This window comes from Denticeps clupeoides, unplaced genomic scaffold, assembly GCF_900700375.1.
Source record: "Denticeps clupeoides unplaced genomic scaffold, fDenClu1.1, whole genome shotgun sequence".
Taxonomy (NCBI): domain Eukaryota; kingdom Metazoa; phylum Chordata; class Actinopteri; order Clupeiformes; family Denticipitidae; genus Denticeps; species Denticeps clupeoides.
In genome coordinates this window covers 119,861-136,207 of record NW_021629726.1, presented here as the reverse complement: position 1 = coordinate 136,207, position 16,347 = coordinate 119,861, and the positions used below count along the sequence as shown (strand labels likewise).

Below are 16,347 nucleotides of genomic sequence, written 5' to 3'. Positions count from 1 at the left end.
TTGACAAATGACTGGATCTTCAGGTAGTCATCTTGTCCAGGGGAAAGAAGCTGATGCCCCCAAACCGTCCAGCAGGTCACATGACTGGAGGTGCAGCGTCTGTAGATACTGGAATCATGAAGACGTAAGAAGACATCATGATGCTCAAACTGCTGCGTCGCCATTTCTGGCAGAAGCTGATACGGGAGTGCTGCAGGTGACCTCTGACCCCAGGGGAGCTCTCATGTTCTTCTACGCTCTCCAGGGAGAAGCTCTCAATTAGAGCTACGCTTGATGAGGCTGGATAATCATCAGTGGAATAAGCGCTGCTGAGAGGGTATGATGGCAAAATGCAAACCTGAGACTAAGAGGTGAAGAGCGACCATATGCAGCGTCCTCATATATACTGCTATAATGGTGGCACAAACAATGAACAGCCCAGAGGGGAATAAAGAGTACATTTACTTGGTTTTATCATTTTGGTACTGTGCTATGATGTTCCCCCATTTCAAGGAATAGACACCGAGGAACTTTTCACAAAGTCACAAAGTTCCTTGGTGTTCATTTAGAGAAGCCCTCTCCTGGAACTCAACACCAGCTCAACAGCATCTCTACTTCCTGCAGAGTCTGAGGAAAGCCTCTCTCCCACCACCCATCCTCTCCACCTTCTATAGAGGACCACTGGGAGCATTCTGACCAGCTGCATCACTGTCTGGTTTGGGAACTGAAAGCAGATAGTGAGGACAGCTGAGAAGATCAGAGTCTCTCTTTCCTCATAACAGACATTTACCACATGCTGCACCGGGGAAGCCACTAGCATAGTGAAGGACTCTACACACCCCTCACATGCACTCCTCCAACCATTCATTCAGGCCCTCACTGCCAGCCTCCACCACCACACTCAGGGTCTTTCCCCTCTGACACACATACACACTCACACAATCTACCTCCATGTTCAGAACGTTTCTATTACAGCGGTATTCACACATTGTATTTCTGCACCTCCATGATGTCATGGTTTTTTGTTCTGTCTGTATTCTGTTATTCTTGCACTGTCCATGTCCCCTGTTTGTACTTTATGTAGCTGGTTTGTCTCTGTCACATGGTCACATTATGTCAGTGCGTAACGTTGTTTAAACGTTACATGTAGCACCGGGTTCCGGAGTAACGTTGTTCAAATGTTACATGTAGCACCGGGTTCTGGAGTAACGTTGTTCAAAGTTACATGTAGCACCGGGTTCTGGAGTAACGTTGTTCAAACGTTACATGTAGCACCGGGTTACGGAGTAACGTTCAAACGTTACATGTAGCACCGGGTTACGGAGTAACGTTGTTCAAACGTTACATGTAGCACCGGGTTCTGGAGTAACTTTGTTCAAACGTTACATGTAGCACCGGGTTCTGGAGTAACTTTGTTCAAACGTTACATGTAGCACCGGGTTCAGGAGTAACGTTGTTCAAACGTTACATGTAGCACCGGGTTCTGGAGTAACGTTGTTCAAACGTTACATGTAGCACCGGGTTCAGGAGTAACGTTGTTCAAACGTTACATGTAGCACCGGGTTCAGGAGTAACGTTGTTCAAACGTTACATGTAGCACCGGGTTCTGGAGTAACGTTGTTCAAACGTTACATGTTGCACCGGGTTCTGGAGTAACGTTGTTCAAACGTTACATGTAGCACCGGGTTCCGTTTCACTATATTTTGTCTAACACGTATGTAGCTGAAATGACAATAAAGCTCAACTTGAAGTAAAATTCCCTGAAGTTCTTGGTGTTTTACCCTGTAGAAGAATTTCTCCAGTTTCTGAGTCAGCAGCTCCACCCCGCCAGCCTCCATCGCCCGACTGAAGGGTCCGTTGAAGAGCTGGAGGACAGACAGAGACCCGTCGGCTTCAACAGGTGAAACGGAGCGATAAAACACCAGGGAAGACACCGGAGACACGGTTACCTTGTACATGCTGTAACACTGCTGCAGCACGGCACCATACACAGAGTCCTGTTACAAACCAAAACCATCAGCAGGCAGGCACACTGGCTACAGTTTAACAAGAGCAGGACTACGCACAAGCACTTCTTCTTCTTGGTACTCCACCGTGGGAGGTCTGCCTTCCTTCCCCGGCCTCTCTACCATGGGGTTCCTGACCACCTACACGACAAACACCGACAGCTGAGAGCAGTTCACATCAAAACAAGCCCTTCCATCCAAACAGGATCACCATACCATGACCATCCAGAAACTTTCTTCTGGTTCATAGAAGAACTGCCTGTTCTTCTGGGTGTGAAGAGATTTTGCTGGCTTGGTCGGACAAAATGTCCTGATGAAGAATAACATCGAAGAGGAAGGCAGAAATTAGAGAATGAATTATGAACAGAAATCAGTATATTTAAAATATGATGCAAAAAGATCACAGAGCACCTTGTAAACTGAACGATGGCTTCACAGAGACCAACATTACGGATTTTCTCATTTTTCTCTACCTCACTTGGATGGTAAAAAAGGATTTTCTTTTCCTCCTGCAGAAACGAAAGTTTCACATAATGCAAAACCAGCAGGGTGCTACAGCAGCCACTGTGGACCGTACCTCTCCCTCGCGTGGCCCAAACTTGGGATTGTATATGAAGAAGTGCAGTAACGACGGCGTGTACTGTTTCTCCTGCGTCCCAGAAGCCATCCTAGACGCCTCTGACACGCTGGAAAGCGTCTCACCTGAGCAGCGGCGTTAGTGTGGCGGGGTCTGGCCTGGTGCTCATGCCTCACATCGTGCCCGTATTTCCAGCCTGGAAGGAGAATATACTACTGTACGCATGAACTGTAAAACATCACTTGTTCTGATGCTCTCCTCATGTAGAGAGACAGTTATTAAATGTACAAACGTCTGCAGGAAGAAACTGTTTAACAAAATACATATAAACCAACAGAATGAAACCTATATTGTTGATGACAGAAAAATGTCAGTAAGGGAAATTACAGCAAAACGTCTTTTGCCTTCAACATATTTGACTACAAGACAATAATAAAATATATAATGTTTTATTTTGATGAGTTGTCTGTGTTTTTTTTATTGTTAAAAGAAGCGTAATAAGCAGCCGAGCAGCGCATATATTCAACATCTTACCCGATTAAAGCAGAAAAGCGGACACTCTTACTTCCGCCTTCAGGACGGGCGGCTGGGTGCCGCAGTCAGAACGGTCCGGTGGAAACGTGTTCCAGACGAAGGTTCCGCTCCGCCTGGCGCCCCGTTTACGTTAGATTACAGGGAGTGCAGAATTATTAGGCAAGTTGTATTTTTGAGGAATAATTTTATTTATTATTGAATCCAAAATACTCATTAATATCAAATCTGAATGTTTTTGGAAGTAGTTTTTAGTTTGTTTTTATCTTTAGCTATTTTAGGGGGATGTCTGTGTGTGCAGGTGACTATTACTGTGCATAATTATTAGGCAACTTAACAAAAAAATAATATATACCCATTTCAATTATTTATTTTTACCAGTGAAACCAATAAATCTCCACATTCACAAATATACATTTCTGACATTCAAAAACAAAACAAAACAAATCAGCGACCAATATAGCCACCTTTCTTTGCAAGGACACTCAAAAGCCTGCCATCCATGGATTCTGTCAGTGTTTTGATCTGTTCACATCAACATTGCGTGCAGCAGCAACCACAGCCTCCCAGACACTGTTCAGAGAGGTGTACCGTTTTCCCTCCTTGTAAATCTCACATTTGATGATGGACCACAGGTTCTCAATGGGGTTCAGATCAGGTGAACAAGGAGGCCATGTCATTAGTTTTTCTTCTTTTATACCCTTTCTTGCCAGCCACGCTGTGGAGTACTTGGACGCGTGTGATGGAGCATTGTCCTGCATGAAAATCATGTTTTTCTTGAAGGATACAGACTTCTTCCTGTACCACTGCTTGAAGAAGGTGTCTTCCAGAAATTGGCAGTAGGACTGGGAGTTGAGCTTAACTCATCCTCAACCCGAAAAGGCCCCACAAGCTCATCTTTGATGATACCAGCCCAAACCAGTACTCCACCTCCATCTCGCTGGCGTCTGAGTCGGACTGGAGCTCTCTGCCCTTTACCAATCCAGCCACGGGCCCATCCATCTGGCCCATCAACACTCACTCTCATTTCATCAGTCCATAAAACCTTAGAAAAATCAGTCTTGAGATATTTCTTGGCCCAGTCTTGACGTTTCAGCTTGTTCAGTGGTGGTCGTCTTTCAGCCTTTCTTACCTTGGCCATGTCTCTGAGTATTGCACACCTTGTGCTTTTGGGCACTCCAGTGATGTTGCAGCTCTGAAATATGGCCAACTGGTGGCAAGTGGCATCTTGGCAGCTGCACGCTTGACTTTTCTCAGTTCATGGGCAGTTATTTTGCGCCTTGGTTTTTCCACACGCTTCTTGCGACCCTGTTGACAATTTTGAATGAAACGCTTGATTGTTCGATGATCACACTTCAGACGTTTTGCAGTTTTAAGAGTTCTGCATCCCTCTGCAAGATATCTCGCTATTTTTGACTTTTCTGAGCCTGTCAAGTCCTTCTTTTGACCCATTTTGCCAAAGGAAAGGAAGTTGCCTAATAATTATGCACACCTGATATAGGGTGTTGATGTCATTAGACCACACCCCTTCTCATTACAGAGATGCACATCACCTAATATGCTTAATTGGTAGTAGGCTTTCGAGCCTATACAGCTTGGAGTAAGACAACATGCATGAAGAGGATGATGTGGACAAAATGCTCATTTGCCTAATAATTCTGCACTCCCTGTAGATTGTCATTACATTGTCATTACACATGTACAAGTACAGGGCAACGAAATGCAGTTTAGGTCTAACCAGAAGTGCAATAAGCAGCAGGTGCCGGATAAAGGTAAAATAAGTTATGGGTATACATAAGGTGATATGTACAGGAAAAATATTTACAGATGAATGTACAGTAGAATGTAATAATAAACAGTTAGTATTAACTATGAATATGAACTATGTATATAAAAAAAGTGTATAATCAGTACATGGTCATCCACAGGCACGTCGTGGGGTTTAAATCTTATTTCTCACAAAGTTCACACAGGAACAGAGCGTTTAGTGTCTTTATCCATGTCTGCAAGACCCCCAGCAGATTTAACAGTACTACCATTATACAAACAGTAGTGTTATCAGTCACAATAAAGCACCAAATAGCCATTTAAACAAGTCTGCGGTTTGACGTTTAGAACCTTTTACAGCCTGAGCAAGGCTCAGTAATGTGGAATAAAGCGGAGACCCGAGTGCTCGGTGCCGCACTGATAGGCCGTCGGGGAGAATGTGGCCTCTGTGCCCCTTTGTGTCGCCCCAATTCATTTTTAAATTTTAATGCTTCTTGTGGTGAACAAAGTAAAGGACGTATAATGCCTGCCTTGGTAAAGCTGAATTATTCACCCAGTCATTGTTTTAAGTTATAAAAATTATATATCACCAAAATTATAGAGTACATGGCAGTTCTGCCATTTGAACTGCCATTACATAGGAAATGATATGGAAAGATATTTTGAATTTGTCTTTTGGGGCTAGTAATCAGAAGGTTGACGGTTCGAATCCTGAACAGCCAAGGTGCCACTGAGGTCCCCTTGATGAAGGTCCCGTCCCCACACACTGCGCCTGTCATGGTGCCCACTGTCACCAAGGGTGAGGGCTAAATACAGAGGACACATTTCACCGTGACACCGTGTGCTGTGCTGCTACTTTTTTCACTTTCATGTGAATCGGTATCTCTACAATTATTACCACACCTGCTAATGATAAGATAATGATAAGTAATAAGAATCATCTCCCACTTTTTGTCCCGTTTGCTTGATCACAATGAGACACGTTTGCTGTTCATGCTGATCGGTTTATTCAGGCTTGTACACATCAGACTGAGAACATGTGACAACACAGCTACAAAAATGGTGGAAATCTAAAGAATCAATCAAGCCTTGTAAAAAATATTGGAGGCATCAGGACAGGTGGAGTCAGCTTCCAGCAAAGAGGGAAGGGCTTGCCTGCAGTCTGCTGTCTCAGGACAGGACCATTGCCTGGAATTCTGGGACAGAGAAGAGGAAATTCAATAGGATCACAGAAGACAATATAAGCTTGTTGTTCTCTCTCACTTTTTCTAGCAAGCTTCGGTTTATTAAAGCCGGGACACCAGGGTGTGATTCAGGACACCGCGTACGTACTGAACGGCGGATCTATTGTCAAGGAGAATAATACAATCTCCTCATGGCCCCTATTCAGTTTCACACATTTATTTGCATGCATGTGTGATTTGAGAGGTTTAGTAAAGCTTACAAATGAATAAATGTGAAAGCTGAAGGTCACTCATGTAAATACGGCATTTATGAAAAGCGCTTTTGCCTCGGCTGCATTTTCCTTGCCAACTAGATCGTCTGGTAATGAAGTTCATTTAATATTGAAATAAAGTGAAAAGGCCAGTTAAACACAGGAGGAAAGACAGAGAGATTCGCACCATCTACTCCAATCCTGCCATCACTGTCATCGTCTGCAGCTGAGATGAAGGTCTTGGTCTCTTTCTCGGTAAGAACTCGAGCACCTGGAACAAAGCGCTGCAGGAAGAACCTGTGGAGGCAACGCACACACACACACACACACACACAAAATCTATATGAGACTGTTCACTATCACAACAAAACACAGACACGCCCCCCCGGACCCCACCCTGCAGCCAGACTGACACCGCCCCGCCGGACGGATTTGCCCAGATCATGTTCAGATGGTGACGTGGTAAGATTGGGGGACCTGTATTATGTATGAAATCTCACCCCGTGGGATAAATCAGGGAGGGTAAAATGACAATGGCGGACACTCGATCTGTGGGCGTCCTTGTTAATTTATTCATTCTTGCTTTCACTGATTGGAACCCTGATAATTCCCCATGAAATAATCATCACTGGGGACGGAGATCTCACGTCTTGCACACACACAGATGAACAGAATCTGTGTGAGCCTGAGAACTACCACACGGGGACATGAATGGCGAAAGACGGAGACAGACACGCCCCTCCAGGGTTGTACCCCCAGCAGACCCCACCCCCCATCGCAGGAGCTCTGCCCCGCCCTTCCTGGCTTTAATGGCTTTAAGCCGGCCAGTTATATGCTCGGGTTCCGGTGAAATACGCTGCTTTTCTGGTTAATTGCCCAGATAACGTTTCTCATGACGGGCGGTATTATGTAAAAACTGTATGAAATTTCACCCCGTGGGATAAATCAGGGAAAGTAAAATGGGACAATGGCGGACACTCGATCTGTGGGCGTCTTTGTTAATTTATTCATTCTTGCTTTCACTGATTGCAGAAAGTCTAGCGAGACGCCACCAGGTCCAACGATCCCCGGAACCCTGATAATTCCCCATTAAATAATCATCACAGGGGACGGAGATCTCACGTCTTGCACACACACACACACACACACACGCGTGGATTTCCTCGCTAACGTAGAGTACGCACTTGAGCTCTGATTCCTCGATGAAGCCGCTGTTGTCGTCATCCAGGAGGCGGAATACATCCTTCACCTCCTGCGGGCTCTTCTGGCTCAGGCCACAGAGCTGGAAGAACTTCTTATAGCAGAAGGTGTCTGGATCTGCATGCAGGAGACACCGAGGCAGATATTACAGCCACTATTCTAACAACATACGATTAATAAGTCTAATAATCTGAATTGGATTCCTGAAATTGGATTTTCATGAGCTATATGCCATTCATATCTAAAACAGAATAATTTCATGTCTAATGAATATAGTATATACAAAAGGTTTGAACAAAAAAAAAAATTCCTAATATGCAAGAATACTTATGAACACACAATAATGGTCAATTTATGTACATTTACAGGAAATGGTACAGCGTCCTGAAAATTCTGTAATTTCAGCGTCCTGAAAATTCTGTCCATTTGAATAAAACACCACATAGAAGTGAAAACTGGGATGTAGATTGCATTGTGTTACACAAATCAGTGCAAAAAAAAGAAATTGCACAAATTTAGTCTTTAGTCTGTTCTAATTTTAGTCTTTTTCTAACGTTTTAGATGCTACCAGAATATTCTTTTGATTTGTAGACTCCCAGAAACCTGCTGCTGAGGGTTTGCATGCGAATATATTCTGCTTCCGTTCATCCTGATGTTGAGGTGCGGGTGCCGTGAGGTGCACCTCACCTTCCCAGGTACAGGGGTGCAGGAACGTACCTTGGCAGTCCTTAATCGCATTATCAATGGCGTCGGCAGAAAGGATGGAGGTGAGAGACATGTTAATCCTGCAGGGGGAAGAAACACAGGAAGTTCAGTGCTGAGGCCTGACCTCACACGTAACTGTGCAAACGTCGTGATCGTGGAGGAACGAATGGCGCCGCGACTCACCGCTCTCCGCTGGACGTTCTGGGCTCCGCAGGAAGAAGAAAGGCTTCTGGTGTCAACTGTCCGTCCACAGAAACTTATATAGCGTCTGTGAAAGTGCGCGCTCAGGCTGCGGCGCTTGAGTTACCTGTACGCGGATCGGATTCTTTGTGTCAGGGCCTCTCCGGTTTCTTACCTAACTAATTAACCGGTACTATTTATATCCGCCGTGGCACACGGACACCCCCCTTATAGGCAAATTAACATACAGGTGATGCCCCATCTGCCCGTACTCTCCCTTTCCTGCTTCTCTCTCTCTCCCTCACACACACACACACACACACACACGCAGCTGAAGTCCTGGGCTTTGCATTGAGCGCTGTGCATACCCCAATAAACACTAACGCAAGCGAACGAACTTGGGGTATTCAATAATGAATAAATGAACAGCGGCTTCCTTTAGTGTTCCGTTTCAGTACTCCGGTGCAGAATCATGGCTAATGTGACCTAATGATGAAGCGAAAGACATTAGTTTAATCAGAATCGCACTTGTTGTCAGTAATGGAAATATGATTTTAACTAGTGAGTGATTAACCGCAGAGTGGACGACGGCGCCCAACTATCATATCCCAAACTTTTCTCCAGGCTTCTAAAACCTTTATATTCTTGTCCAAACGGACCATGTAATATTCATTAAGTGGACCTGGTTGTACTTTCCCGGCTGTCCTCTACCTTGCTGGTCCATCGAGGGAGCTGCTTATGATGCGTCTCCGAGGCGTCTGTCCCTGCAGCCTTACAACTTCAGAAGCGTTAAATCCCCTTCGCTTTATCACTATGTTGGGTTTTAATGCAGTTGATGTGAACCAGAAGCCCCAAACCCCACTTGCTACCATCGTGTCCCCAGGTGGACTGTCCCCGTCACTACTGTGAGGTGCTCTTGATAGGGGCGTCTGGTAAATGTCAATTTAAATAAAAACGATATTCTCGCTGCAGTGTGTACAAATTGGCGGCTCTACACTGTCCGTACAGTGAATGGCTGGCGCCCCGCCCCGCCCCGCCCCGCGCCCTGTCCCCAATGGCCGAACTAATGGATGACTTTCAGATCTCAGATCTGCAATGTGGAGCTCGTGGACGGGGTTTCCTGCGGCCGCTCACATGCAAGACCGAGAGTGAACATTGGGTTTCGGGGTCAAGCCACCTTCACTACGCCTTGGCGAAATCAGGTTTCTGGAGGCGTGGAAGGGGATACGGTGGGGAAGACACCTGGGCACTGAGATAACGGCCGGGTTGAGGTTACACCCGAGCCGAGTATCAGGATCGGCCGACTCAGCATCGCTGATCACTTTAATGAGGTTGTTACGGGCTGCACCAGGACCGAGAGCTCGGCCCGTCCACCGCTGGTCAGGGCGCTCGATGTCTTCTGGCCGCGCCTCGGCTCGGCCCGACAACCGCTTGCCGGCAGATTGATCATTCGGCAGAAAAGGTGGCAGGTTTTCCGTGTCCTGGGAGAGAAAGAGGATCCAGCAGTGCAGTTTACAGTCTGAGCCTGACACCGACGAGCGAGTTGACCCATCTGTGCCTGGTAGGGTTACGCCGCGTGCTCTTTAAACAAGGTCAGCGTCCAGCCGTCCACGCACTCCCACAGTCTGACCGCAAACAGGAAGTACCGAGTGTGGCAGAGGTGGAACTTTCTGGAGAGCCTCCTTCTAGAATACGCTAGGCAGTCCCATGCAACAGTTCATGGCGCCATCTAGTGGTTCCCCTGCACTCATGAAAAAGGATCTTTTTAAAGTGAAGTGATTGTCACATGTGATACACAGCAGCACAGCACACGGTGCACACAGTGAAACGTGTCTTCTGCATTTAACCATCACCCTGAGTGAGCAGTGGGGACCATGACAGGCGCGCCGGTGTGTGGGGACGGTGCTCAGTGGCACCTTGGTGGATCGGGATTCTTTACTTTACTTTGCAGATTCGAACCGGCAGCCGTCTGATTACGGGGCCGCTTCCTTAACCGCTAGACCACCGCTGCCCCAGAGTTCCATTTAATAAAACCAGTTACACGACAGAACCAACAACAGAAACTGAATGTCAGTGTCTTTTATTTGCTGTGTTTGTTCAGATTTACTGGGAACAACGTGTAACAGACCAGGAGCCGTTTTAGCAAAAAGACTGAGACACAAAAGTGAAAAAAAAAGAACATTTTATTCTTTTGTCTTCGTCCGTTCACAAAAAGTGCGTCTGAGATTCTACAGGTACGAAAAGTCCGGGCATGAAAGCGGCCACGCCGAGTCCACGGCCCCCTGCCTGGAGGTGTCAGGTGGACACGAGCCGGCGGGGACCGAGGGAGACGTGTTGGTCAGTCAGGATTTAAGACTTGATCAGGGCAGCAAACTCTGAGAGCGGAAGCGGGAGATAGAAGCGGTTAAGAGGTCGGTCCTACAACGTCGTGGACCCTCCATACTGGGAACAACTCACCCTCTGCTCCGATTTTGCCGTCGCCGTCGGAGTCCCCGGCCTTGAGGAAGGCCTTGGTCTCGCTGTCAGTCAGCACTCTGGCGCTGGCGGAGAAGTTCTGCAGGAACAGCCTGGAACACAGAGGGACGGTGAAGACGACCGCACATACTGGGACATTCCGGTCAAGCTGCTCCGTACTTCAGCTCGTCCTCCTCAATGAAGCCGCTCTTGTCCTGATCGATGATGGCGAAGGCCTTCTTGACGTCATCGGCGGACTTCGAGCTGAGCCCAACCTTGGCGAAGAAGTTCTTGTAGTTGAAGGAGTCGGCAGCTGTAAGACAAGACGTGCGGACGTGAGGCTTCGCCCTTCAGTAACACAGTACGGGGCATTTCAGTCCCCTTTCGCCTCGTATCGGGGTTCTTAACCTTTACCTTGGCAGGCCTGCAGGGCTGCGGTGATGTCAGCAGCATTCAGAATTCCTGCCAGTGCCATCGTCAGCTGCAAGAAATGAAACCACAGTTACGCCAAACCAAACGGAATCACGACTACCGAGTCGCCCGGCGGCCTGGAGTCCCGTCAGCTTCAGTACGCCGGCGTCCAGCAACGAGTCCGCGCCATTCCCAGGCAAATCAAATCTCCAGCGGCTCCCGGTATTCCCACTCCTCCGCTCGGGGGGGTTGGCACTCACCTCGGTGGGTGGGGTGTCCTGGGCCGGAGTGGATTCACAATGATGAATGTGCCAACTGCAGTGGTCGCCAGCCCACCCTCCGACCTTATATACCTCCGGAGCCCCGGCACACGCCGCCTTGATGTAACAGACACCCGTGCGAGGCAATTGGCCGGGGGAAAAACGGAGCCAGTGGGCATGCATCTATTTTTATGGGCATAAACGAAGATGCATAAAAGGTGCGCGTGGACACAAGTTGTTAATATTCAACCGGGCTAATAATACACGCTGCTGATCCGGATGAAATGATGAGCGGCCGGTAAGGGGTCTGGATCCGGACCCGGAACGTTGACTATTGGCCGTTCTGTTAATCTGTCGTGCTCAGACGGAGCATCATGAACGTTTTATCCGGCCATTCGTTCTGTTTAATAGCACATTTACAGTCTGTCCCTGCTGAATTAGAGCTGATAACAGGAGGTGTTTGGCGTGTGGAGGTCACTTCTTATGGTGGGTTTTTCTAAGGGTCGTCATTTGTCATGTGGACTTTTCGCTGTTAAAAGGGCTTCGGTGGGACCAGCGGCCGGAGGGGCTGGACGTTTGTCCTCAGGTGTCGAGTGGGCTTCACCGGGATGTGTGCGGTTGACGTTTGGGTTCCTCGTCTCTCATCATCCCGGCCAACCGGTCACCTTTTTATGGCTGTGGGTCTATTTCTGAGAGCGACGAAAGGTGATCCCTTCATCGTCGTTAAAATGTTCGGACCCGTTGTGCTCCCGTTGTTTACGTGAGGTCTCCCCCACATCCCACATGAGACACGGATACATGGCAGATGACAACGTCTTTTCACTTCTAGCATCTACTAATGTGCTGTTTGCAGTCCGCTCTTTTTGCAGATGGTGGTGCTGTAATGAGTCTGTGGCAGCAGGGGGCGATGTCGAGCTTCGACTGAGCTCCAGGCCATGCGGAGCATGTGCAGGACACCCCACCTGAAGGGACAGGTTGGTTTGACTGAGTTGGGCGCCTGATGTTGCGTAATCAGATGGCTGCCAGCTTGTGACTTTGTGGGTCAGTGGGTTGAGCTGGTTGACCTGCGGTTTCCAGGGTTGGGGTCAATTCAGGGGTCAACTCAACCAGTCCAATTCAAATAAGCAAAACATAGAATTGAACATTAACCACTGCTACATGTTGAGGACTCCAGTCACTAATAATCATTTTAATATGATTTCTGGTTTAATGACCATCCACAAAACAGTGAGTCATGTTTATTCACGTAATCTACGCACATCTCAAGCATCAAACATTCATCCTTGGCTTTCATTAATACTGTATTAAAATGTCCGACATTCGTTGTTAATTGGTTAATTAGACTTTATTAGACAATGAATAAAGTTGCAATAAACCTTCACTTTCCATGTATTTATGACAATCTAATTAAAAAAAAAAACATTAATTTGCAGACGGCCACATCCAATATTATATTTTATTTTTTATTTATTACACTGATTTGTGAAATTAGCAGGAATAATCTATAAATCATATGCTCATAATAATATGTATGCATTAACATGACTTATCAAAGAAAGAATGAATTTGATCTCAGTTCTGTTTTTTGACATTACAATTAAATTCCAATTCCATTTTCATGGAATTCGCAGGAAGCAAAATGCTGGTGAACTAGTAGGCACCACACCTGCCGATGAACCAGAAGAGCACAGAGGTTCAAACCCCACTTACTACCATCGTGTCCCTGAGCAAGACACTTAACACTGAGTGTCTCCGGGGGGGGACTGTCCTTGTAACTACTGACTGTAAGTCGCTCTGGGTACGGGCGTCTGGTAACTTCTGTAAATGTAAACTACGAATGTGTTGTCCCTGGGCACCAAGAACCACCCGGTTCTGAACCGGTCCGTTCACCCTTCTGGTCCAATCCCTCACCTACACGTTCGCCACTGCGTTCCCTCTGGACGTTCCCTCTGGACGTTCCAACTTCTGCTTAAGAACCACAACCCAGGGTTCTGTCTGAGAGCGTGATTGTGCTGAATTCCTAGTAGGAACAGGTTCTTGCAGCCAAGGAGCCTGGACCTCACACTTGCGCGTGGCAGTGGAAAAAAGTGTATTTTTATCCACGAATGTGCCATGTTCTGTAACATACATGCACAACATGACCTCAGTTCTATTTGCTTAGCCTATCAAGATTCCAGGCGCTGCTTGAGAAGTAATCCATCTTATTTAATTATAGCTCTGAAACCGGAGCCAGTGGGGTAACGATCCCCAAACCCGCCACCCCCATCTACAGGGGTCCGAGCCAAGGTCTCAGTTCCCATCATGTCACACATGGTCACAGGTGCCTATCTACCCCAATGTTGAATGCAGCCACGAAGGAAGTGGAACCAGCGTTAAAAGGAGCCAGACAAGTTTACTCCAAATGTGAATTTATTCCTCGTTCAAAAGTGCAAGAGAGATTGTACATTTGCACAAATGTGCTGGTAAACATACAGCATCACCGATCAACATGAACAATCATTTCCACGGTGTTGAACATGCGCTGTTGCCGGGGGAAGGTTTGCGGGTGTTGAATAAGTATAAAAAAATACTGTTAAACCTACAGCTGGAGAGAAGTGGGTCCATGAAATTTAAGCCTTCACAAGGGCGGCAAACTCTGCAGAGACAAAAGGAGAAAGCAGGTCAGTCTGAGACTTGCGCACCATGGGGCGTCCGGGGCAGAATGGTTTTGCTCTAACAAGGCCCCGGGGACGGTGATTGTCTGGTAATGATCGGGGCAGGTTGAAAGCTGCCTGGCTTTCATGAGAAAGAAGAGCTGTCTGTGGTGCTGACTCCTGTAAAAAGGGCATCTTTCATGTATTCAGAGTCTAGAAGAAGTCGTAAATGATCTTTTTTACAAGGTAAAGGGCCCCGTCCTAGCAGTGTCTGTATGAATGAAGATATTTCTGCATGATGTGTCCTTTTAAAATTCCATGTTGACAGCATAATAAGTAGAAGCAGCAGCTTCACGAGCCACAATCATAAAATAGCTCAATCTGCATGTAATGAATATCGGTGGAGCAGAATTGTGCTAATTCTGCCGAAACATCATGTTTGCGGGAACCCACCATCAACTCCGATCTTGCCATCTCCATCACTGTCTCCAGCTGACAGGAAGGCCTTGGTCTCAGCGTCGGTAAGTGCTCTGGCCCCGGCGGAGAAGTTCTGCAGGAACAGTCTGCAGACAGGAGCACTGGTCAGAGCCGGCGGCGCGCGAGCACCTGAGGAATGTGTGCAGCTGCCATGTTCTCTTACTTCAGCTCGTCCTCCTCAATGAAGCCGCTCTTGTCCTGGTCGATGACGAAGAAAGCCTTCTTGACCTCATCGGAGGACTTCGCGCTCAGGCCGACTGCCTTGAAGAAGCTCTTGTAGTTGAAGGACTCGGCAGCTGCGGAGCGGAACAGTATTAATAGTATTAATAATAAGGATAAGAAATCGTTTCGGGTGATTGTTAGAATGCCGATGGACTTTTCTGTCGCCAGGCAACGGTACTTTATCCATCCACTGATCCAAAACGATTCATTTACCTTCACAAGCCTTGATGGCTGCAGCTACATCAGCATCGTTCAGAATTCCAGCAAATGCCATCTTTGACTGACCTGAAAAGAGAGCGAGATGCATTTGAGAAACCCCACGACCCCGCGGTCCTGTGAGACCTCCGATAACCGAGCGCTACTGAAGGTCCGAAGGTTTCGGCCTGTCCTGCGTTCTGAGCTATTCTTTAAGAGAAAAAAGCTCCTATCCTGCCACGATTCTACCACCAATTAATATCATCCACCGCGGTCAGAAGGGAAAAAAGCGCATTGTGAGCCTGTAGGTCCAGACGTCCAAGCCGCAGGCCCGGCTCCTTCCCAGACGTTTATTCCATGCGGGAGGAATCCCGGCAGAAGCAGCACTCACCTTGAGCTCTGCCTGCGACTGACTGGCTAAGATGCGCAAACCCTGCGGACCCCCGCAGCCCCGCTGCTTATATAGGCAGCACCCGGGACTGTAACTTATACCATATGCTTAGGTTGGGTTTAGTTTCGAAAAAATGTGTCTACTAGTCATATTGTGCTATTTTTATCCTTTCGGACGGGAAAGTGAAATTGTAGAGGGCCGCGGCCCGTACAGCGGGGTCTGTGGGCAGGCGGCGGGACGCGGCGCGGTGAGGCGCGGTGAGGCGCGGGAACTGGGTGCTTTTAGCGGGAATCGGTGAGCAGGCTTTCCACCTGTGATTGTGGGTTATAATAACGAATTATGGACTGTCATCATTTATAATATGCAGTTCAATATTCAATAATATGGATGTGAATACAAGTTATGAAGTATAAATGCAATATAACGCGATATGCATGTGAAAAGTGACATGCATTTAACAGTATCTGGTTATGGAACTAACCCTGTTTTACATTCTGCCGGATCAGCAGGCCGGATCCTGCGGGGCTTGTTGGGGGGTCGGGGGTCAACCGTACGAATAAACCAGAGCAGGCTGAAGAAGCCAGGATGTCGGTGACGAGCATCCGGCCTCAGTCCCCGCGGAGCACAGGTGCGAGGCCACATTGTCCAGAAGCTCCGGTGTCTGTCCTCACTGTGCCGGCTGGCTCCTCGGCGGACAGACGTCCATTCGTGAGTGTCCAGTGAGGACGTTCGTGTCCTTTACTGATGACCTGGCACCGGGTTCTTGCTGACCTGGCGGTGAGGGGATTACTACCAGTCTGCAGCGTAACCAGCGGCCACAGAACTCGGATGCCAAACAGGCCAGATACGCTCGTTTTTTCCCCCACAGTGCTGTGCAAAGGTTGGATTTGTGTAGGACAGGGGACAAAGTGGCCACCTGGGTGT

General features: G+C 47.6%; 4 protein-coding genes across 4 annotated transcripts; all 4 read right to left on the bottom strand.

Annotated features, from left to right (window-relative positions):
• Positions 1-65: 65 nt before the first annotated feature.
• LOC114772847 (vacuolar fusion protein CCZ1 homolog) lies at positions 66-2,652 on the bottom strand (the record flags this gene model as incomplete). Its single annotated transcript, XM_028965565.1, has 7 exons — positions 2,563-2,652; positions 2,397-2,494; positions 2,202-2,295; positions 2,046-2,126; positions 1,929-1,976; positions 1,761-1,844; positions 66-108 (listed from the first exon to the last, which is right to left on the bottom strand). Coding segments are annotated over exons 1-7 (538 nt in total), but the record flags the coding sequence as incomplete, so codon positions are not given.
• A 3,191-nt stretch (positions 2,653-5,843) lies between these two features.
• LOC114772846 (parvalbumin, thymic CPV3-like) lies at positions 5,844-8,555 on the bottom strand. Its single transcript, XM_028965564.1, has 5 exons — positions 8,384-8,555; positions 8,213-8,280; positions 7,480-7,612; positions 6,483-6,592; positions 5,844-6,056 (listed from the first exon to the last, which is right to left on the bottom strand). Exons 2-5 carry the CDS (start codon positions 8,271-8,273, stop codon positions 6,031-6,033), a joined length of 330 nt encoding a protein of 109 aa, XP_028821397.1. The 5' UTR covers positions 8,274-8,280; positions 8,384-8,555; the 3' UTR covers positions 5,844-6,030.
• Positions 8,556-10,545: 1,990 nt separating this feature from the next.
• Positions 10,546-11,598, bottom strand: LOC114772838 (parvalbumin alpha-like). Its single transcript, XM_028965554.1, has 5 exons — positions 11,506-11,598; positions 11,249-11,315; positions 11,015-11,147; positions 10,838-10,947; positions 10,546-10,755 (listed from the first exon to the last, which is right to left on the bottom strand). The coding sequence occupies exons 2-5, from the start codon at positions 11,307-11,309 to the stop codon at positions 10,730-10,732; spliced, it is 330 nt and encodes a 109-aa protein (XP_028821387.1). The 5' UTR covers positions 11,310-11,315; positions 11,506-11,598; the 3' UTR covers positions 10,546-10,729.
• Positions 11,599-13,896: 2,298 nt separating this feature from the next.
• Positions 13,897-15,511, bottom strand: LOC114772848 (parvalbumin-2). The gene is made up of 5 exons (XM_028965567.1): positions 15,424-15,511; positions 15,051-15,122; positions 14,779-14,911; positions 14,592-14,701; positions 13,897-14,140 (listed from the first exon to the last, which is right to left on the bottom strand). The coding sequence occupies exons 2-5, from the start codon at positions 15,109-15,111 to the stop codon at positions 14,115-14,117; spliced, it is 330 nt and encodes a 109-aa protein (XP_028821400.1). The 5' UTR covers positions 15,112-15,122; positions 15,424-15,511; the 3' UTR covers positions 13,897-14,114.
• Positions 15,512-16,347: the final 836 nt, after the last annotated feature.

Bases quoted from the DNA above. Each gene is read 5' to 3' on its own strand.
- LOC114772846 (XM_028965564.1), bottom strand. From the start codon at position 8,273: ATGTCTCTCACCTCCATCCTTTCTGCCGACGCCATTGATAATGCGATT. The intron at 7,613-8,212 runs GTACGTTCCTGC...TCCTGCATGCAG, and splicing joins TGCGATTAAGGACTGCCAAG to ATCCAGACACCTTCTGCTAT. The intron at 6,593-7,479 runs GTGCGTACTCTA...TTGCCTCCACAG, and splicing joins ATCGAGGAATCAGAGCTCAA to GTTCTTCCTGCAGCGCTTTG.
- LOC114772838 (XM_028965554.1), bottom strand. From the start codon at position 11,309: ATGGCACTGGCAGGAATTCTGAATGCTGCTGACATCACCGCAGCCCTG. The intron at 11,148-11,248 runs GTAAAGGTTAAG...CTTGTCTTACAG, and splicing joins AGCCCTGCAGGCCTGCCAAG to CTGCCGACTCCTTCAACTAC. The intron at 10,948-11,014 runs GTACGGAGCAGC...TCTGTGTTCCAG, and splicing joins ATTGAGGAGGACGAGCTGAA to GCTGTTCCTGCAGAACTTCT.
- LOC114772848 (XM_028965567.1), bottom strand. From the start codon at position 15,111: ATGGCATTTGCTGGAATTCTGAACGATGCTGATGTAGCTGCAGCCATC. The intron at 14,912-15,050 runs GTAAATGAATCG...TCCGCTCCGCAG, and splicing joins AGCCATCAAGGCTTGTGAAG to CTGCCGAGTCCTTCAACTAC. The intron at 14,702-14,778 runs GTAAGAGAACAT...TCCTGTCTGCAG, and splicing joins ATTGAGGAGGACGAGCTGAA to ACTGTTCCTGCAGAACTTCT.